General features: G+C 42.9%; 1 protein-coding gene across 21 annotated transcripts in view; it reads right to left on the reverse strand.

The window, feature by feature from the left end:
- rims2a (regulating synaptic membrane exocytosis 2a) overlaps positions 1 to 22,835 on the reverse strand; it is a 147,395-nt gene that overhangs the window by 39,967 nt on the left and 84,593 nt on the right. For 12 of the 21 annotated variants that reach the window (XM_088997756.1, XM_088997762.1, XM_088997754.1 and 9 more), the window contains 12 exons: positions 11,285 to 11,496; positions 9,971 to 10,090; positions 8,930 to 9,029; positions 8,707 to 8,830; positions 7,600 to 7,646; positions 6,545 to 6,657; positions 5,725 to 5,772; positions 3,321 to 3,451; positions 3,026 to 3,197; positions 2,422 to 2,575; positions 2,294 to 2,317; positions 1,173 to 1,241 (listed from right to left, as the gene is read on the reverse strand). In XM_088997756.1, the coding sequence (XP_088853882.1) occupies positions 1,173 to 1,241; positions 2,294 to 2,317; positions 2,422 to 2,575; positions 3,026 to 3,197; positions 3,321 to 3,451; positions 5,725 to 5,772; positions 6,545 to 6,657; positions 7,600 to 7,646; positions 8,707 to 8,830; positions 8,930 to 9,029; positions 9,971 to 10,090; positions 11,285 to 11,496 (1,314 nt within the window). Of the gene's footprint in view, positions 1 to 1,172; positions 1,242 to 2,293; positions 2,318 to 2,421; positions 2,576 to 3,025; positions 3,198 to 3,320; positions 3,452 to 5,724; positions 5,773 to 6,544; positions 6,658 to 7,599; positions 7,647 to 8,706; positions 8,831 to 8,929; positions 9,030 to 9,970; positions 10,091 to 11,284; positions 11,497 to 11,697; positions 11,766 to 22,835 lie in introns of all 21 variants that reach the window. The other 9 variants (XM_088997770.1, XM_088997761.1, XM_088997766.1 and 6 more) reach the window with 5 other exon arrangements.

Below are 22,835 nucleotides of genomic sequence, written 5' to 3' on the forward strand. Positions count from 1 at the left end.
TCTTGCATCATCCAGAAAAAAAAAAACAAACATAAAAAGCTGTACAAATACTAAGGGCTGAAGGGAAAACAATGAGAAAATGTGAAGTACAATGGCAAAATTGTTGGCAGTAAGCCCCGAGCTGAGTGGATGGTCCAGGTGAGAGCAAGAACAACATCTGATATCTCTTTGCAGAAGTGCAATACTAGGAACAGCTATGACTGACGTAGAATCCCCCCCCCCCCCCCCCCACTCCCCCAATTTTTACATTGTACTCACAAAAACAATTTTACAAATACACTGATAAACGTTCACAAACAATGGGCGGAAAATGGAGGACGGGTGGGGGGTATTGGAAAAACTAAATGCACCATAACCACAATACAAATTATGAAAAAAGTATGAGAAAAAAATCACGTAAATATGTGAATCCACAAGTGCCAATATGAATGTTGGCTGGGGTTGATTGCATTTCAAAATAAAAGCAGTGTTGCTACATCAGAATCAGAATCAGAATCAGAATCATCTTTATTGCCAAGTATGTAGAACACACAAGGAATTTGTTTCCGGTAGTACATTTCAAGTATTTCTCATTTTGGTTATTTTGGGGTTATCATTGACTCTTTTCTCTGAACAGCTTAAGCCAGGGGTGTCAAACTATCTTTTTGCCGTGGGCCACATTGAAGTTATGGTTCCCTCTTGAGGGCCAGTATGCATTTGGGGAAACCATTGGAATGTTTCATCTCCTCCACATATTACAAACTGAAACACAACAAATTAATGAATAACTAGTTTTCAAATCTGAAGTCAAGAATAATGACTGTTATTGTGGTTTACATACGAACCAAATTTTTACATATTGGTTTGGATTTTAGCAATCATCTAGGCACTTAATATGTTTGATTTGCTTTCACGGGCTGAATAAAATGATGTGGTGTGCCAGATTTGGCCCCCGGGCCTTGACTTTGACTCCCGTGGCTGAAGCGCTCGTTCCGATATTCAGAGATGGCAATTCGGATGGATATTTGGTAAAAACAGACAAATACCGGGTTCCACTGCAAACAAAAAGATCATGACTGCCTCTTCTTGCTGCTATTACTGCTGAGATTGAGTGTGGAGTGCTTGTTTTATATTTTTTTTATTGGTTCGGGTCGACTCAGACAGAAGTTGAAAATATTCGCAGAGTATATCACCTGTTACGACACCAACACCATCTTCACAATCATAGTCTGAGATCTCGCCATCACTTATCCTCTGGGATCCTTTGAAATCAAGAAAGAGAGAAGTGGAAAAAACGTAAGTCGTGAATGGGCGGAGCAAGTCAAGAATGAAACAGGTTTTGATGCGCCTCTATTTAAGACTTAACATTACTGCGGTCTAAATAAAAGCACTGCAACAATGTTGAATGACTTGCATGTGATTTTTTTGTTGTGATTGTTTTTTTTTTGCTGACCATAAAGTAAACGGACTTCATGAGTCCATTGACACTACCCACAAGACACTTAGGTTCACACATTACCACATTGGGCTTTCAGTCTTTCGGTCTGCAGTGATGGCTGACTCCGGTCAAGAGGACATTTTCTCATATCATAACTGACAATTGCTGCACGTTGCAATGCTGCTCCTAACCTTTCACCTAAGCTTGTCACAAACTTTTCACAGCTGTCATCACTTTCAACCCTCAAGTAGCCACCATCAGATGCAGAGAAAAGGCATTTTAAAAGAATTTGTCAAGATACTGGATAAGCATACTGGTTGAGCTCAATGAGAACAGATGAGAAGCAGGAGGCCTATGACAAACATTTAATGTACTTCATGGATTTCACAAATGATGCGAGTTTAAAAGACAGTCACATTGAATGCACACATATACAATCAGAGTGAAATGAGACCGAGAGGGCTTTTGATTTCAAGGGACCTGCATGTAACGGGAAATATCAAAAAGGGAAATCAAGTGCTTTCGATCAGTCACGGCGGGCAAATTGGGACTTTGAAACATTTTAAAGCACACCACTAGGGCTGAGTACAGTTGTTGCGGGAAAAAGGTTTTCGGTTGCGGGGTGGCACTGTTAGTCATTTAACAGGCGGATACAATTATTTTGAGGGGACACAAAGTCTGCTACACCGTGTGGATTTCAAAAGTGGTCGAACCAGCACACTGGTTTGCAACATTGCAACAGGTGAAGAAGCAGACGTATGCACCCTTCACGAATGTGGGGGACAGAATCAAGCCAGAGGAATGTATCAGTCGATAGGATAGCAGACACCGAAGCACACCATAAAACGGTGCCGCCTACGAGTGCAGAACCGTTACCTGAGTATGAAAATGAGCCTTTGTCTGCAAAAGCAAAATCAGTACAGATGATGTAGCACAGGACATAAATGCTCATAGTAACTTTGCAGGGCTTTACGGCATGCGTGTGTGAAAGAGTCAGCACGTACTCTGAAGCCGCCGTGTTGGGCTTTCTCCATGAAGCTGCCGACGTTGTGTGTTTGGCGAGGCACGAGGGAGTGGGATGGAAGACACGTCATGGGTCTGGAGCTTGTACCAGTGAGGCTCGTCATCAAGAAGGGCAGTCTCCAGTTCAATGAGTATCTAACCAGTGTGAAAAGCCACAGTCATGTTGCAGACCGTGGTGGCAATTGTTCATCGGGAAATTCACACAAACCAATTCAAAGACGTTTGTCATCTCACATTCCTTTTTCAATCATGCACTGTTATTTTGGAATTTGTATTTCCTATCTCACTGAGCGGAGAACGATTGCAAAGTGTTTTCAAAGGCAGCGAATGTCACAATCTTCTCAGGATTCATCAGGGCTTGTTTAAGCAAACATTCGCTTTTGCTTCCATTGTCGTAAACATTTCCTCGCAACCAGAAAAAAAAACAGTGCAACTGTTGGCAAACCTCTGGCGAACTTCAAGTGAATATTTGCAAACATATAAACCAACCCAGACGAACTAACTCTGGTGCAAAAAAAACATTGGTCTATCCTCACCAACAGTTCGCCATTTCTTGGGATGGGGTCCTCGTCTTGTCTTTCTTACCTCTCCCAAGAATTCGCTCTCCTCTTCTCTCACTCTGGCTTGATCCCATAACGTGATCTCCAACATGCGTTCTCGAAACTCTCGCCGATGTACCGGGGAATACATAAAAGTCTGGTTCCATTTGGGCTCTAAGGATTTTTTGACTGTTTTTGTTCTCCTTTTGCTTTTGTCACTGGGGGAACAACAATTCAAATTATTTTCACCAATTATCCGGAGGAATGATGGCAGTGTGGTCAGACATAACAGTGAACAAGTTAGCAAATGTGGTGACCACAGAAACAGTCCTTGCGCTCACCTTCTATCGGGCAAGAAGTATATTTTTACGTAAGGGTTCCTCGGTCGACCATCTTCCCTGGGTGGAAGGTCTTTGGCCCCCAGTATGGTGACTATTAATTGATGGCCAACTTTGTCATACCACAATTTGACCTGCAAGTGCAGAAAACAAACACCATTCAGTCATGGCCATCTAAGCCACAAGCTGCAAAAAGACACAAAGTGAATAATGCTGGGGAAGACAACTTCAGGAGACCATTAAATCTTGGCATGGACCTTTGTTTGTTGTATACAGCATAGTTGTTGACTACAAAACGGGGTCCTTCCTAAAAGTACAAGGTCATTCAAATGGACAATCCTGGCATTGACGCATGATGGGTTCATGTTTTCTTTGTAAGTCAGGAGGTCTCCTTGCCTTGTATATGATCAACTTACTACAAGAAAGATGCTCTAAAACTGCCACTGTGTGCTCAAAGGGAAATAATGCCATCTTGCAGTGATGATGTTGTCTTTATTAATGTCTCCGATATTGGACAAAGGGCACTGATATTGACAAATCAATCATGCTCTTGCAAGACTAATCAAAGGTAGTAAAACAGAGAAGTATGAACCCAAAACCGGACACTTAGAAGAGGTAAAACTTTTAACAGTGGCTTCAAAGCAACTAAATGTGATGGAGAAAAAAGAAAGACATCTTCTAAGTTACTGTCCATACTTCTTCAAGAATATGATAATGGAGAGCAAGTGAAACTACTAGCTATCCATGCAGCATTGGAAAAGCCTGCAGCCAAGATAAGGTCGCAGAGAAAAGTAAACATAGAGGGATGGGAATTTGTCACGAAAGTTGTTCCGCATAAGTTTAAATGTCAAAAGTAGACGACTAAAAGAATGCTGCATGTCAATCAACATGATGTGATAATAATATATTAGTGAGCACATTTATGAAACAAAAGAATAATAATTACAAATAAAACACTATTTTAGCGTCCAAACGCAAGATATCAACAGACAACTTTCCCCATGACAGTACAAAAGGGTGCTAACAAGCCAAGCTATTTCATGCCGATTTTTTTCAAACTGAGCTTTTCCTCAACCAACGCAAAATACACACTGCTCTGTGCATCATCACAATCGAACCCAATTCCACCACTTTTAAACTGGTGCCACCAAGTTCTACCTTTGTCCCCTTTATTGATTTATGTATGTATTTGTGTATTGATGTATTTATTTATGCCTTTATTTATTTTTTTAGTTGTATTTATTTTGTTGAAATAACTATTAATTAGTTAACAAATTAATTTATGATATTCAGTATTTTTAAGTAGGTGTGGGCTTTATCCATTGGGATCAGTCAGCACATACCTGCAAACCTAGAGAAAATTGATTGAACAACATATGTACAAGGGTCCCTTAAAAGTCCCCAAATCTAAGTTATTGTTGCTATTATTATTATTATTATATACACACATTCCCAAGGGACTTATTGAAGACCTGAAAAGACACATACACACATACACACACACGCACACACACATACACACACACACGCACTCACACAAACACACACAAAAGCAAGGTCTAATATTCTTATTCCAATGAGTTTGGCGTTCATTCCAGCGGTCTATGAAAATCTTAACAGCTTTTTGTGCAAAATGGTGGAACAAAATTAATAATCACAATTCGAATCCACAATTCTTAAAAGTTATACAATGACTCGGCTGACATTCAAGAGAAGGTCTCGCTGTCAAAGAGGCTACTCATTTTTGTTTTAGAGCCATTACGAATGTGCAATAGTCATACATGGTTTCCCTGTTCGATTCACAATAGATTGGTTGTAAAATTAAATGTTGCTTTCACTGCAAAATAGCACCACAATCAAGTTTGACAAAACTGGATTGAGAAAAATGTGTCATAAAAACACACAAGGAAAAGGAAAGATATTCCTGGAGGTGTGTGTGCGTGCGTGTGTGTGTGTGTGTGTGAGAGAGATGAGGTAGTTATGTATAAAGCTGGGTTTATTTTACAATGACATGGAAAATAAATCCAGTCTTTTGTCCTAAAACACCCTCCTGCAAATGCCTATGGTAACATCATTTCCATCATAAATGTAAAGTCAGCAAAGTGAATGAGGTAATGGAAACATATTTTGTTTTCTGATGTCAATTAGTTGGGCATGCACTGCCTTGGCAAACTGATATGAATGGGTTAAAATGAGCAATACAGTAGAACTCGAATGAAAATGCTGATAGCAAGAAATCATAGAGAAGAATGTAACACAAGGCACTGCACTGATAGGGAAACACAAAGCATTAATTTCCCTGGAAATGCATTTTCCCAAGTATGGAAACAGAAAAAGGCCAGTCAAATCAAACAACAATCAGAGAGCAAAGACCAATAGAGGGTGCCCTTCAGACAGGGCCCATTACCTGGACCCTAGGGGGAATAGGCGGTGTTCTTCTACTAAGGCTTTGGTTCTGGATAAGCAAAATTAACAACAAAGGGAAATGCAATAAAACCAATATCCCACGCAAACAACATCAAATCACAATTCACCCAAACACAAAGATGTGTGTACTCTTAGGGCATAATTTCTTGCGTCTTTTCATTAATATTTGGCAGATTTTTTTTTCTTCCCCGAGATGTATTTTCACTGCTTATGAGGTGTTGCGGATGTGTAATTACCGGACTCTAGCTCAAACCTGGCTGGCTTTGTATGTCATTATCCCCACAAACATTTTTGGTTGAAAGAGTTTAATTTTTTACGAATCTAAACATTTACACATAAATGTTACATAAACATTTATATTCCATACAACATACAATCTCACACACACACACAAACACGCACACACACACACACACACACACACACACACACACACACACACACACACACACACACACACACACACACACACACACACACACACATCCGCACACACACACCCGCACACACGCACCCACCCACACACACACACACACACACACGCACACGCACGTACACGTATATACACACACTCTTCTTTGCAATTCCAATTGATAAAATTCGAGTCTGTCCATATTTGTGCCCATTTGCCTGAACAAACTAGCACAGCATTTCCTTGAGGTGTGTCAGTGTGCACGTTGATGATATAAAGGAAAATGGATAACATCAGTTGGACGTAGCTCCAGTTCATAGCTCATCTTACCAACACACAAGGCCTTTTTATCATCACCATCACCACATGTCAGTGTAAGGTCACTTACTGAAAGCTGTCCTGACAAGTACTGCGGAGCATCCCTCAGCATGTTGGGACTCATGGGGGAGGTGATGGAAATGGACGGGCGATCCATCTTTTGGGATTCAAAAGAACTCGAACCTGGAAGGGGGCACGAGCAAAACATTTAGGAAATACTTTAATATGTATAAAGGATGCAAGAGAAATGACAAGGACAGGAGGAAATGATCGAAAGAGGAGGGAGAGAGGCTAATCGACGTCAAAATTCATTCAGCTTTGGGGTACTGAAGGATGACGTTGAGAATGATGTTGTCCTTATCAAGGGTTAAAAAGTTGTTTGAAAATAACTAGTTAACACTCTCTTGTTATATATTAAACTGTTAGTAGTATCATTAAAGTGTTGATGTGTATTTAACATAGTTAACTAATGAGAATAAGAATGAGAAAGCCTTTTATAGTCCCACAATGGGGAAATTTGCAATGTACAGCAGCGGGGGGAGTCAAAGATAAAACAAAGTATTCTATGCACAAAATAGCCATGGATATTTGTTCGTTTTTTTTCAGGATCAGAATCTGATGAGAAAACCTTTATTCGTCCCACAATGGGGAAATTTGCAGTCCACAGCAGCAATTGAAAAGGGATGGGGTAGGAGTGGGGGTGAAAGGATAGAAAACAAGATATTCTAAGCATAACAAAATCAAAATGTCAACTGTATACTGTGCAAATGTAAATGTGCAAAACCGTTCCATCAAAAAAACTGTACATAGTGCAAGAATAAGAAATGCATTTTGATATATTGCATCAACCCATATTTACAAGTGTCCAGTGTTTTGTTTTTTCAATGTATTCGATCAAAGGTAAGTCAATGCCACTATAATAGGAGTGAAGTACACACTTCTGTTTATTATGCTGGTCATCTTTTAGCCTTTTCACAGACAGCCGTTACGACAGTGGACAGCTCATCATGTAATCAGGTTACAGGGCGCATGAAAAGGGTTAATATCACTTTTAATCAACCGATACAAAAAGAGACAGAGTGGGAATTCGGAAAGGACCAAGCGTGTTAAATTGTGACGACTCACTTGATTCCAGTTGTGCATGTGTGCTGTCTGGTATCCTTGGAATATCTCTGGGGGGAGGGGACAAAGTGTGAGTGTCCAATAAAGGATAAAGACATGTGAATCAATGACTGAATACTGTGCTTTAATTACTGTAAGTACATTATACTTCATTCAAACGCAGCATAAACCGGGACAGACAGAACAGTAGACTTATTTTTCAAACAACCGCAGGTGTGGACTGCACTTGTATGTACTGTATATTGGTGAACAAATAGAATTATATGTATCTAATTGTGGCATAATGCCAGTGATATGCAGCTGTTCTTTCAACAATTATTATTAAGTCAAGACAATAAACTGCAGTTTGCCTCAACTTTGACTCCTGCGACTTAACTTCATATTTGAGGATGTTCACAATCCCAGGATGTTGCATCCCGAGCCCGTCTATTTTCAATCTCTCTTTAACTCACCAAAATTATGTTCACTCTTCATTAATGTTTGATGTTTTGATGTTAAAGCGTTACCTGCTCACACTTTGAAGCATTAAGGTGGTAGAATCAGCTCTTTCCACTGAAGATGTTTTATCATGCTGAAAATACATTTTTCCTTTTTGTTGGGAAAATAATTTAACGTGGCACTCACAGAAGTTTTGCTTTTTGTCTAAATTGTAATTGTTTTCACTTAAATTCACAGGAAGATTTATGTTTTTTTCTTCTCATATTTTTACACATTCTGCATTCCTTGAATCACACATATTGATTTAGTGGGAAGCTAACAGTTCTCTAAATGAGAGAAGCAATGTTCTTGCTACATTGTTGCTCCAGTGAATGAAAAAGGCAACGCTCTCAACTTCTTGACACCATAAATGATTCTCAGAAATGAACTGTGACATGTTTTTCTGTAAGTCCGTTGATATTTCACCAGCTGAAAAGATTTTCCCTGTTCTCTTAAATGGATAGAAACTTCGACTTGCTTAAAATGCCTAACAATTACAACATCAAACCATTTCACAACATATCCAAAAACATTCAAGGAAAAATCAACAATACGACATTTATTTAGCTTCAATTTTATGAGATGAGGTGTCACAAAAGGATGAGAGTAGCATATTGAGTTGTGAGCTCTCACCCAATAGGCCGTGAGACCACCAGTTCCACTTGTGGTTCAGGCTTGGATTCTAAAATTATATTGTAAACTTCTTTAAATGTAGCTCCTTGTAAAAGCCTCCCATTCCATTCCAGCACCTGGTCACCTGTAAAACATTTACATTTGATGAAATTTAAGTGCTTGTTCCAAAAGTTACCGTGCCTTTTTTTTAATAAGATGTCAATTTTCGGATTGTTCTGAATACCTGGTCTGAGGTGCCCAACAGTATCGGCGAGACTTCCTTTTCTCACTTTAGTGATGAAAGCACAAAGTCGGCCAGATTCTGTTATCTTGCCTCCGACCACCTGCGGTGAAGAAGAGGGGAATGTAATGGCAACTTCTCGCTGAGGGAAATGAAACCTCTTTCTAGGAAAACCTGTGAGCGGATCACTTCTGGTTACAGTGCATCCCCCTGATTTGTTTTCCACAGCCAGTTTTCAAGCATGATTCTATAGAAAAGCAAACTAAAGTCTGACACAAGAGACGATAGACTTTTTTTCTGATTCTGCTATCATGACAGGGGTAATGCTTTAGTATTCTGACACACTAACAAGTCCTGTTCTGTCCTGTTCTGTGGTTCGGTAACAGTGCAAGCCTGTGGGCTAAATGTGTACCATAGTCGAGATGACATACTCCACTCTTGTCATACAAATAAAATCCTGCTTAATGGAGGTTGAAGGCCAACATACAAAGGAGCTTAAGGAGGTTTGCAAATGAAATGGCTTTATATAATAAACTGGGACTGAATTGGGGGGAGGGGTCGCAGAGGAGAACAGGGAAGGATGGACTGTGAGGGCAAAGCTGGCGGTATGAATGATGGACTGACTGGCTGGCCTGCAGAGTGCATTTGCTGCTGCTCAGGAGACAGAAACGCACAAAGGCACCGAGCAGACACAAATGTGAATTTTTCATCAATAATGATATCACGCACAACCCCTTCCCACTGTCAGTTGCCCACTCTGCTTCGGGTCATCCATCAATCCGGACTTCAGTTCTTTTGATTATTTTTGTATACAACAGTTGCACTTGGGTGTATTTGGGGGATGCTAAACATGCTCTAATAGGTAATGTAATCATTATAGAAGTTTCAATTTCAAGTGTCAAACAATCATTGTCATAATGACCAGAGTGCAGTTTCACTGAAAATTCAAAGAAAGGAGAAAAAAAGAGATATTGGAGGCAGCAGAGGAAAATCGGACAAAATACAAGCACAATATCGATCAAAACACTCCCAGAGTAAGCTCACCTTAAGACCAAGCAGAGCTCCTGAGTCTCGAGGCACACTTCCATCTTTCATTCTCTTATTGAGCAAAATGCGCCCTATTAGGCGATCCCCGTCTTTGGACGGCTGCCACGTCACCGGATGCTAAGAGGTCAGAGCAACAACACATCTTGTGTTTACAAACTTGAATGTGATCACTTTAGCTAAGTTCGGTGAATGGGGGCAGTTGGGAAGTGGTTATTCACTTTGAGGGAGAAAGTTCACACAAGCTCGGGGCTCAAGTGCAGAATTATAAAAGATGTATTTAGCGTTCATTTCTTGAAGTTTATTTGTCCAATTTTCCACCTCAGAATATAATCTGTTGATATTATACTTTCGAGTCAATGTGAGATGTAACAAATTTGCCAGAGCCTTGCGATTTCCAGAGCTTTTGTGAGCCTTCCAGTGTGAAAAGGGTGGAAAGAACCTCATGCAGTGCCCCATGCAGAGTAAAGCAAGCAGGCCCAGTATTCCTAAACCAACGAATCAAACTTGACTGTGTGTACCCAGCCATATTTTCAAGAGAAATGATCGGAGGGATAGCAGACGATGACAAAGGATAAAATGGTCATCTTCAATACAGCAACCAAAATAAAGACAGATATGGAAAAAAAAAACAAGGAAAGCTCATTGCGCACAACGAAGCAATGAGAAGACACACGTGGATGAAAACAGACACAGCGGTGGAAGGGAAAAAAGAAAAACATGAAAAAAAGAAGAAAAAATCAGTCTCCCCTATTAGGTGTACTGAGAATCAGTTGGGTTTTTGTCTAAAAGTGGGTGGAATATTAGCCAAGGGAAGGTTTTGAACTGGACTGTTTGCTGTGGGGGAGAGCAGCAGAGTGAGAGGGATGGCCAAAGGTTTTCCTTTTGCTTTTTACAGGGCCGCTGCAGAGCAACAACACAACATACGAAAACGAGCATGCAACTAGGAGAGACACACATTCCATTGTGCCATGACAAACAGGGAAGGTGTGTGTCTGTCGTGGTTTTGGCGACGACAGTTGTAATCTTTTTTGGGTGATTTTTTTTTAGATTTCTATCGGAGAGAATACACGAGTGGCGAGCAAAAGATGGTGTGCCTGCAATTCTTTTTTTTTCAGACACACCAAGCAAGGTGAAGCCATAATTAATCCAAAAAATAGGGAACAAAATCGGAAATGGATATTCGACAACGTCAAATAAAACGCAACAAAACAAATATCTAACCTATTTACACTTAGTGACACAGAGCAAACAAAGATGGACGGGGAGGTCATAAATAGATTAAAAAAGATGGAGGCTCGATTGTCTCAGTACCTTCTCACTATGGCTATGCTCCTCATTTAGGGTAGTGCTACTGCACGTATCAACTCCTGAGTCTTTAACTTGCGGTTCACACCACGGCAAGTCGTCTTCAAATGAGTGTCCCCCAAAGCGTACCATTTTCTTTTGCCTCTCAGATAAGGTGTGTGCCGGCTCAGACATAAATGCCTGCTCAATTGTTTTTCTTTTTCCCCTTTGACTGTCGCCTAAAGGTTTGGGATAAAAACAGAAAAAAGAAAACAGAAAAACAACATGCAAAGGTGTAAATAAAACAAAGGAAATGTGAAATGACAATAGACTCTGGAATACAAGGAATGAGGGGAGGAGAAGGAGAGAAAGAAAGAGAAAAAGAGAGAGAGACAGAGAGAGTTTACGAGGCAGGAGGGAGGGGACTCCACATGTCTCACCAAAGACATTGGGGAGGCCTCGCTGCTATGCCAAGACGCATGGTCCCACCAATGGCCATCCAAATCTCCTGTAAGGCGCGGGGAGGGTATACGTACATGAGAGAGGACAGTAATAAGGAGCAGTGAGGACACCACGGACCACAACATCGACAAAACTTGACGCGTTCGTGCGTGCGCATACACACACGCGCACACACACACACGCACACACACACACACACACACACACACACACACACACACACACACACACACACACACACACACACACACTCAAGTATACAAAAACCCCGAGCGAACATGCTCCACAAATTCCTAAAATTGTATTGGATCCCTATGAGAAAATCAAAATGACAGTTGAGGTTATAACACGTGTAGGACAAAAACACAACTCCGTAAAGCTTATTTTGTCTGAGTAGCAGGCCATCGGAAATGATTCAGTTTCAATTTCCGATAATCCTTCAGCTCCTTGCGGAACATGATAGTGGACTGAACTCCCCATCATCAATCAATGTGTGCATGGTAATGAAGTCAACACTGAAAAAGAACTCTTGGCAATGTTTATTGACCAAAGAAGTACTTGCTGTTAAAGTGCGATTTTCAATCACACATTGTTTTAGCACTTCAGGTTAATTCTTTCCCTTTCGAATCTGTTACTTCTCTACCTTCCTCAAAATATTTATAGAAGGGTAATGAGGGTGCATATATCAGCCAAAAAGTACAAAAAATTACTAAATGCTGTTTTGACGAATGACGCAGAGAATCCCTCACATCAAACAATTTAGACAATCGATGCATCCATTGATTCTTAATAGGTGGGCGGGTACACCCTGAACATTTGCAGGGCACACATTGATGAAGAATCATTCGGGTTCACAATCCCACCTAGGTCCAATTCAGAGTGTTCCTTTAACCTGCCATGCGTGTTTTTGGAAGGTGGGAGGAAGCCAGAGAGGCTCAGTCAAAACTTGGGGCCTCTGTGGCCTTGTGCTGATTGATAAAACATTTTATGGTACAGTGAGACCTCAACTTACAAACTTAATTGGTTCCTAGACAGAGTGTGAAAGACGAAAAGTGTGTATCTCAAAAGACAATTTCCCATAGGAAACCATTAAAATGGGAATAATCCGTTCCCGGATTTCCATAAAATATACTTTTCAACTAAATACGCCTTAAAACTACACACAACATACCTTAATCTATGTATAATAAATGTGCTATTGTATTGTAATGAAAGAAACACACTGCATTGTATCATAAAGTCACTTTATTTACATTAGTGATGGTCATTTATGGCTTGATGGAATGGCATTGGAGGTCGAAGGTCAAAGGCAATTGCTGTTTGGAAAGAGAGGCGCATTACATGAGGACTGTAATTAAAGAAATAAACTGCTGTAAAATAAAGTTTTATTTACCTTTTTGATGGTCGTTGATGGCTTATGGAAGGAGAGTCACCTTCCATAAGGACTGTTGGTACCTTGACCACTGATGCTGTTCGGTCGTGTGCTTGTTGGGGGATGATTGTGTTGAATGCTGAGCTGAAGTCGATGAACAGCATTCTGACGTAGGAGTCTCTGGTCTCCAGGTGGGTGAGCGCTGTGTGGAGAGCAGTGGAGATGGCATCATCGGTAGAGCGGTTGGGCCGATATGCAAACTGGAAGGGGTCATGGTTGGGGGGGAGGGCAGCCTTGATGTGGTTCATAACTAGCCGCTCCAAGCACTTCATGAGTTTGGGAGTGAGTGCGATCGGGCGGTAGTCATTGTGGCAGGTGGGGGACGACTTCTTAGGGACCGGGATAATGGTGGTGGCTTTGAGGCACGTGGGCACAACAGCCTGGTTCAGAGATGTGTTGAAGATGTCCGTGAAGACATCTGTGAGCTCCACAGCGCAGTCTCTCAGAACACGGCCAGGAATGCCGTCGGGACCCGGGGCTTTTCGTGGGTTGGTCCCTCTGAGGGATCGCCTCACGCTGTCCTGGGACAGAGTCAGCACCTGTTCGCCGGGAGGTGGTGGGGTCTTCTGTGCTGGAGTGCTGTTGTCTGCCTCGAAGCGGGCGAAGAAGTCGTTCAGCTGATTCAGCAGAGTGGTGGAGTTCTCACAGGTCTGTGGAGAGGGCTTGTAGTCTGTGATGGTCTGTATCCCACGCCACAGGTTCCTGGTGTCTCTGCTGTCTCTGAAGTGGTTGGCGATCCTCCTGGAGTGCTGTCTCTTGGCCATCCTGATGCCACGTAACAGGTTGGCCCTGGCTGTTCTCAGGCCCAGCTCATTGCCAGCTTTGTAGGCAGCGTTCCGAGCCCTAAGGAGCCTGTGGACTTCACCCGTCAGCCATGGCTTCTGGTTGGCCAGGATGGTGACAGATCTGGTGACAGTCACGTCATCCATGCACTTCCTCATGTAGGAGGTAACAGAGTCTGTGTACTCTTGGAGGTCGGTGTTGTTGTAGGCGGCCGCTTGTCTGAACATGTTCCAGTCAGTGTTGGAGAAGCAGTCTTTGAGTGCCTCTGACGACCCATCAGGCCACACCCTTATCTGCTTCTTGACTGGTTTGACGACTTTGACAAGTGGCCTGTATGCGGGCATTAACATAATAGTGGAGTGGTCCGAAGCTCCTAGGTGGGGGAGGGGGTAGGCTTTGTAGGCTCCTTTGTGTGTGGTGAAGACATTGTCCAGAATGTCGGAAAGTTAATGTGTCCATGGAGTTGTGGAAAAACGCTTTTCGGGTTGGCATGGTTGAAATCGCCAGCCAAGATTAGGAAAGCATCTGGGTGGGCTGTCTGTTGCTCGCTGATGTGCTGGTAGAGTTCATTCAATGCCGCGCTCCTGTTGTTAATTGAGCTCGGGAGGATGTAAACTGCTACCAGCAGTATGGCACTAAATTCCCTCGGCAGGTAGAATGGCCGACATTTTATGACCATAAGCTCCATCAGTGGTGAACAGTGTTTGCATACCACAACAGCGTTGCGGCACCAGGCATCACTGATGTAGACACAGAGTCCCCCGCCGCGAGTCTTCTCCCCCTCGATGAGCGCTCTGTCTGCCCGGAAGCTAGTTAGCCGGGCGAGCTGGATGGCACTGTCCGGTATGCTGTCGGTCAGCCATGTTTCCACAAACACAAGGGTACAACACTCACCCACGGTCTTGGAAGTTGAGCGGAGAAGTCTGATGTAGTCCATTTTATTGTCCAGCGAGCGCACGTTAGCCAGCGTAATGGTAGGGATGGACGGCCGGTGAGGGCTAGCCGCGAGCCTAATGCGGATACCTCCACGCTTTCCCCTCTTCTGTTTCCTCATGCAGCGCTTGTGGCACCTCCACTCTGGGTTGGGTGCAGCAGTGGGGGTCGGTGGAAGAGTGGGGGTTAGTGGACGAGCCGACTCTCTGAGCAATCCATGCTTGCGTAGCACTTCTGCTTCAGCTGGTTTTGGTTTTAAAAATGAACTGCCGATGTCGAGCAGAACCTCACGGGAGTAGGTACGCCTCGGGTGTAGCGAGGCAAACGGAGAAGGACATTTACACGAGTGAGACAAACATAATAAACACGAAAAAAACAATTTGCCGGGAGAGAGAGTAGCCGCTGCGTGTATATATATATATATATATATATATATATCTGCGACGTGCATGGTTCATGGCTGGTGACACTGACGTAATCACAGTCAGATTTACAAACATTTGAACTCCACAGAGTAGCTTATTCACCATTTGATTGGCAACAGTTAACGTGTTTTGTTTAAAATGTCATGTCGGCATTCTTCATATACTGTATACAAACTGTAGCATAGAAAAAAAGAATTAAAAAAAACCGTGATTAGCGTGTTACCTTTACTTATAAATGAAGTCCAAGTCTCTCTGTCTCAATGGAGATCACTGCCAGTAAAGAAAGTCGTCCTTGAACAGTCCTGTTCCGACTGTATGTTTACAGTCTTTTGTGCTTGTCGCTTCAGGAATAGTTTCAATGAGATCCTTTTTAGCCAAAAAGCTGAGAAGCTGTCAAGGAGATTTACATCCTTCCCTCACCGTTTGTGAACTATACAGTCTGGTGTTGGTCTTCCTTTAATAATTATCTCCTGCTCCCAGCATCTCTTCTATTGGATGTTCTTTATGAAATCACAGCGACGTTGCTCTCGACTTTCACATATCCCATTCAGGTCGGCATTGCATTGTGGCACATCACCATCTTATGTGTCACACCGCAACACCACTCAATGTTGCATCCTTGCACCGTCACAGCACATACAGTACACTGACAATGAATGGGTCCATTGACTGTTGTCCGTTATCTGCTGTGGGGAGCGCAGTATAGTGTAAAAAGAACAGCACAGTTTTGTGAAAAATATTTCACAGGAAGAGGCCTTTAGTGTACCTCAGAAGTATGTCAATAAAGCCCGATATGTTTGAGCTCAGCTTATGAATAACAGCAGCAAAAAGTAAAAGTCAACATTAATCTGTTTGATTAGCGAAGATCAATGATTCCCAGAGTGTGGTAAATCTCCTAGCGATGGTATGTACGAGGCGTTCACCTGAGGTGTACAATGATTGAATATTGTTGTAAGCCTGCAGTTGTGGTAAGATGATTGCTAATTATTTCAGTAATTTCTATTTGTCTGCTCGGTCATGAAGCTAAGTGTGATTGCAATTGGTAATTGCATTGGGGAGCCGAGGGGCACAGAGCAAGGAAGAGAGAAGTAGAATGTACTTTGGAGTGTTGCAGCCGTAGTTTCAAGTTTTAGCATGCTAACCGAGAATATTGAACTTGAGCTCAATTCTCCTCCTGGTTACTTTGTCCACACGAAGGCAGTGCTGAGACAAAACGAGTAAGCCAAGTGATAAGAGTGATTACCGGTTGCAAATGGTGTAAAATATAACAAGAATTATGTAAGATGTGGTTTTATTTGGATCCGTCGAGCTAAATCTGCATTGCATTGTGGTGAACATCAAATGCATGGAATTACTGCATCTCAATGCCATCAAAAAAAAAATAAATGTGATGGTGATGATGGTGAGCAGTCGTGCGTGAGCAGTCGTGCGTGAGCAGAGTGAAGAGGAGGGGGCTCAGCACACACCCCTGGGGGGTCCCTGTGTTCAGCGTGATGGTGCTGGAAGTGTTGTCGCCAACTCTGACTGCCTGTGGTCTCCCCGTCAGGAAGTCCAGCAGCCAGTTGCACAGGGAGGTGCTGATCCCCAGTTTGCTTAGTTTATCAGTGAGCTGTTGGGGGATGATTGTGTTGAAAGCTGAGCTGAAGTCGATGAACAGCATTCTGACGTAGGAGTCTCTGGTCTCCAGGTGGGTGAGCGCTGTGTGGAGAGCAGTGGAGATGGCATCATCGGTAGAGCGGTTGGGCCGATATGCAAACTGGAAGGGGTCATGGTTGGGGGGGAGGGCAGCCTTGATGTGGTTCATAACTAGCCGCTCGAAGCACTTCATGAGGATGGGAGTGAGTGCGACCGGGCGGTAGTCATTGTGGCAGGTGGGGGACGACTTCTTAGGGACCGGGATAATGGTGGTGGCTTTGAGGCACGTGGGCACAACAGCCTGGTTCAGAGATGTGTTGAAGATGTCCGTGAAGACATCTGTGAGCTCCACAGCGCAGTCTCTCAGAACACGGCCAGGAATGCCGTCGGGACCCGGGGCTTTTCGTGGGTTGGTCCTTCTGAGGGATCGCCTCACGCTGTCCTGGGACAGAGTCAGCACCTGTTCGCCGGGAGGTGGTGGGTCTTCTGTGCTGGAGTGCTGTTGTCTGCCTCGAAGCGGGCGAAGAAGTCGTTCAGCTGATTCAGCAGAGTGGTGGAGTTCTCACAGTTCTGTGGAGAGGGCTTGTAGTCTGTGATGGTCTGTATCCCACGCCACAGGTTCCTGGTGTCTCTGCTGTCTCTGAAGTGGTTGGCGATCCTCCTGGAGTGCTGTCTCTTGGCCATCCTGATGCCACGTGACAGGTTGGCCCTGGCTGTTCTCAGGCCCAGCTCATTGCCAGCTTTGTAGGCAGCGTTCCGAGCCCTAAGGAGCCTGTGGACTTCACCCGTCAGCCATGGCTTCTGGTTGGCCAGGATGGTGACAGATCTGGTGACAGTCACATCATCCATGCACTTCCTCATGTAGGAGGTAACAGAGTCTGTGTACTCTTGAAGGTCGGTGTTGTTGTTGTAGGTGGCCGCTTGTCTGAACATGTTCCAGTCAGTGTTGGAGAAGCAGTCTTTGAGTGCCTCTGACGACCCATCAGGCCACACCCTTATCTGCTTCTTGACTGGTTTGACGACTTTGACAAGTGGCCTGTATGCGGGCATTAACATAATAGTGGAGTGGTCCGAAGCTCCTAGGTGGGGGAGGGGGTAGGCTTTGTAGGCTCCTTTGTGTGTGGTGAAGACATTGTCCAGAATGTCGGAAAGTTAATGTGTCCATGGAGTTGTGGAAAAACGCTTTTCGGGTTGGCATGGTTGAAATCGCCAGCCAAGATTAGGAAAGCATCTGGGTGGGCTGTCTGTTGCTCGCTGATATGCTGGTAGAGTTCATTCAATGCCGCGCTCCTGTTGTTAATTGAGCTCAGCGGGATGTAAACTGCTACCAGCAGTATGGCACTAAATTCCCTCGGCAGGTAGAATGGCCGACATTTTATGACCATAAGCTCCATCAGTGGTGAACAGTGTTTGCATACCACAACAGCGTTGCGGCACCAGGCATCACTGATGTAGACACAGAGTCCCCCGCCGTGAGTCTTCTCCCCCTCGATGAGCGCTCTGTCTGCCCGGAAGCTAGTTAGCTGGGCGAGCTGGATGGCACTGTCCGGTATGCTGTCGGTCAGCCATGTTTCCACAAACACAAGGGCACAACACTCACCCACGGTCTTGGAAGTTGAGCGGAGAAGTCTGATGTAGTCCATTTTATTGTCCAGCGAGCGCACATTAGCCAGCGTAATGGTAGGGATGGACGGCCGGTGAGGGCTAGCCGCGAGCCTAATGCGGATACCTCCACGCTTTTCCCTCTTGTTTCCTCATGCAGCGCTTGTGGCGCCTCCACTCTGGGTTGGGTGCAACAGTGGGGGTCGGTGGAAGAGTGGGGGTTAGTGGACGAGCCGACTCTCTGAGCAATCCATGCTTGCGTAGCACTTCTGCTTCAGCTGGTTTTGGTTTTAAAAATGAACTGCCGATGTCGAGCAGAACCTCACGGGAGTAGGTACGCCTCGGGTGTAGCGAGGCAAACGGAGACGGACATTGACACGAGTGAGACAAACATAATAAACACGAAAAAAACAATTTGCCGGGAGAGAGAGGAGCCGCTGCGTGTATATATATATATCTGCGACGTGCATGGTTCATGGCTGGTGACACTGACGTAATCACAGTCAGATTTACAAACACATGAACTCCACAGAGTAGCTTATTCACCATTTGATTGGCAACAGTTAACGTGTTTTGTTTAAAATGTCACGTCGGCATTCTTCGTATACTGTATACAAACTGTAGCATAGAAAAAAAGAATTAAAAAAAACGTGATTAGCGTGTTACCTTTACTTATAAATGAAGTCCAAGTCTCTCTGTCTCAATGGAGATCACTGCCAGTAAAGAAAGTCGTCCTTGAACAGTCCTGTTCCGACTGTATGTTTACAGTCTTATGTGCTTGTCGCTTCAGGAATAGTTTCAATGAGATCCTTCTTAGCCAAAAAGCTGAGAAGCTGTCCAGGAGATTTACATCCCTCCCTCACCGTTTGTGAACTATACAGTCTGGTGTTGGTCTTCCTTCAATAATTATCTCCTGCTTCGATTGAAAGTCCAGTTTAGAAAATTCTTTCAATTTAGATATGTAATCCACAAGTGTGAAATAAAAGGCCAAGCAACACGAAAAAATTACTGGATGGCTGCACTTAATTTGCTAACTGTTTACTGTAGCTTGTTGTCACTAATTCTATTCTACAGCCGAGGAGTCGCAATAAGAATCTCTAATCACCAGCGCCCCCTGTCATGAGACAGTTTTGATAAAAAAATGAATAAATAAAATAAACACTGTAGTACAGTGTTTATAATGTACAGTGACTTTACATTATACACACCAGCTAAACAGTGGAAATTTAGTTCATATACTAAAAGCTTTTGAACACTTTAATAGCAATATGCAGAGGGACAGCAATGTCTCACTGCAGAGCAAGCCAGCACTGTTATCATAGTCATTGCGCAATCCATGGTGAGGCTCAGCCAGCTGCTGCCTCACCGCTCGTCTCTACTTAGTATTTGAATGGTATATGTGAAAATGCAGCGATTTTGAAAACAAATCTCACAAAAAATGGTGACGTTAAATGGAAAAGAAATTTAAAGTACAAATCACTAAATAAATAAAACTTTCATTTATTTTGTCATTTGATATTTCCATAATGATAGGTGAGGCACAGCCTCACCTGCCTCCCCTGACTGCACGTCACTGATATATATATATATATATATAGTGAGACAGTATATATATATATATATATATATATATATATATATATATATATATATATATATATATATATATATATATATATATATATATATATATATATATATATATATATATATATATATATATATATACACCCCCTCAGAATCATGCCTCTTTGATGGTTATGCCTGGTGGGTGATTCAGAAGCCCAGAGATGTGCCTTAAATGTACCTTGGGATTTTATCAAAGTGCAAACAGGAGAATGTGCCCTATTGTGCATCAAAACCAAAAATCCTTAATAAATAAAATTGCTATGAGATGTGCCTGTCTTCTGCAAAATTGTGAGAAAGGATCATCATAACCATCAGATGTATGAAAACAAAGAATGCATTTTGATAAAGCACCCTGAATGCCCTTTCACAGGCATTTAGTCTTTGTGACCCTCTAACAGCAGCTGACAAGAGTGATTATTTTCCCCAGCTGCTTTGGAGTCAGGAGCATAAACACCAACATAAACATTTTAGCTCGGCAGAAAAACTACATTAAAAAAAAACATACCCTGACGTCAGAAGACATTTTCTCTGGGAAATGAAAAATTGACATGATTACTGTAAAAACACGTCGCACTGCATACATCCACAAATTGCACTTGATCAATTCATTCGACAAAAGGTGGCTAGACTCCTTTTCTCAAATGCATTAATATCAGGATGAGCTGAATAATGGACAACGCTGACTTGCAAACAAAGTCCTGACCTCAACACATATAAACACCTTTGCATTAATCAAGAGCAGATGTTCTGGGGGGGCAATATATCAGCATGTGAGCTTACACGCAGACACTGATGGTTCAGTGACTGTGTGTGAGATAAGAATTGTAAGAGGGGTATATTTACTAAGTCTGTGTCGTGTTACAGTTCAGTCACCACAAAGTCATGGTGTGAATGAAAGAGTGAATGGTTGTTTGTCAGATATGTGTCTTGTAACTGACTGGAAACTAACTGTTTCTCTGGTTCACAAAGCTCGCCAGGGAGTTTTCCCACAAGAGTGGAAGATGTTGTTCCAAAGCAGACTTACACAAGCATCTCTGCTCTTATTTCATGTATTGTGTTTGTCCATCTTGTACTGCCTTTTTACATACATATATTACATTACTCTGAAATAATCAAGTGCACTAACGCTCGTACACACACAGAGACGTATACAGTATATTGCATCACCAATGCTGTCTTGTTTTTTTTCCCACCAAAGCCATCATCTTCATCTGTTAAAACAAGTGAGCCTGGGTGTCAGCACAGAGGGCCATGAAGTATTCTGTTTCTCTCTGCTCAAGCTTATTAACCACGGCCCAGCAAAATTTGGCACTGTTCATCCACAAGTCACTGTGTGCTTATTAACGGACGAAGGAAACTCATCATAGTAGTCAATTGTGAGTATCAGCAGTCTACACCCAGCTCTCCATGTTCACCCTGGCTCCGAGGCACCACAAAGTGCTGATTCAGGATGAAGGAAGAGCGCAGGCAGTGGTGTAGTTCACCACCAGCATGCTTTCCATCACATTGACAGCCCAATAAAAAACAGTGTAAACTATTAATCGGATCGTTAATTAGTGCAGCTGGTTTTACTACAACTCAAGAGGTGCAAAAAAGAGATGTGTGAAACTGAGTTCAGTTTGTTACCAAGGTGACAGTGTCACCGATTGAGACTAATTGTGACGGATCTGAGTGAATGTTTTAAAATGCTGTGATTATTTAAAGTACTATTGAAGCGTTAGCCCCATTCAAGTGCACACACTTGATCACAGGTGCTGTACCTGGAGCCAAACACAAGTGAGTCATAGATCAAGGCGGACCTCAGCCTGGATTGAACGGCATTCACTTATCATGAGAAAGTCTGGCATTCACATTGTCCCTGAGACAAGCAAGTGAACTACTCCACTAATTGGTTGAAGAAATGTGATTACATTTGTTATATGGATTTTTTTGGGGTGCATAAGCCGATTTAGGAAGGTTTGCCTATTGCAAAATGACCGACACCCGACTGTAGTTCGCTAACCCGCTTGTCGCCTTTTTTGTCTTTTCGGCACTATAATGACACTGCATGTTAGGGGAATCAATGAGGAGTAAAACAGTGTGAGGATCATAGTGGTAAATCAGTATTCAGCTCACACAGGCATAAGTCAGACCCATTACGCATGACACACCCTCTCGCTTCCCAACTTTGCTTCTTCGCATTCCATCAAACACTGCTCCTTCCAGGAGGTCTCTGGGGCTTTTGGAGTTGAAAATGGAGCCTGCTTCGCTCGCTATTACATCTCATCGCTACACCCATGGAAGCTGAGTGCACAAACCCTGAGATGCTGACGAAGCACATATGGCGAAAAGGTGCTTTGCGCTCTTTCTTCTTTCTCTTTGCCGATTTGGCCTTAGGCTCAGGTTGATTGTTTAGTTTTGCTTTGGCTGCGGAACAAAGAGGGCGTGGTCATTATTTGAAATGGAACAGTGAAAGCCAGTCATGGTCAAAATCACTGTGGAGATGATTAGGAATATTTGCTTCTGTCAAGGCCCTCCAGTTTTTTCCCACATTCCAAAAACATGCATGGCAGGCTTACTAAGCGCTTTATGAGGCACTTGTAAATTAAATGTATTATTATTATTATTATTACTAAACACCCCAAATTGACCCGAGGTGTGAGCACAAATGGTTGTTTGTTTTTATATGTACCCTGCG

This window comes from Hippocampus bargibanti, linkage group LG06, assembly GCF_051943395.1.
Source record: "Hippocampus bargibanti isolate YZ-2025 linkage group LG06, ASM5194339v1, whole genome shotgun sequence".
NCBI lineage: Eukaryota > Metazoa > Chordata > Actinopteri > Syngnathiformes > Syngnathidae > Hippocampus > Hippocampus bargibanti.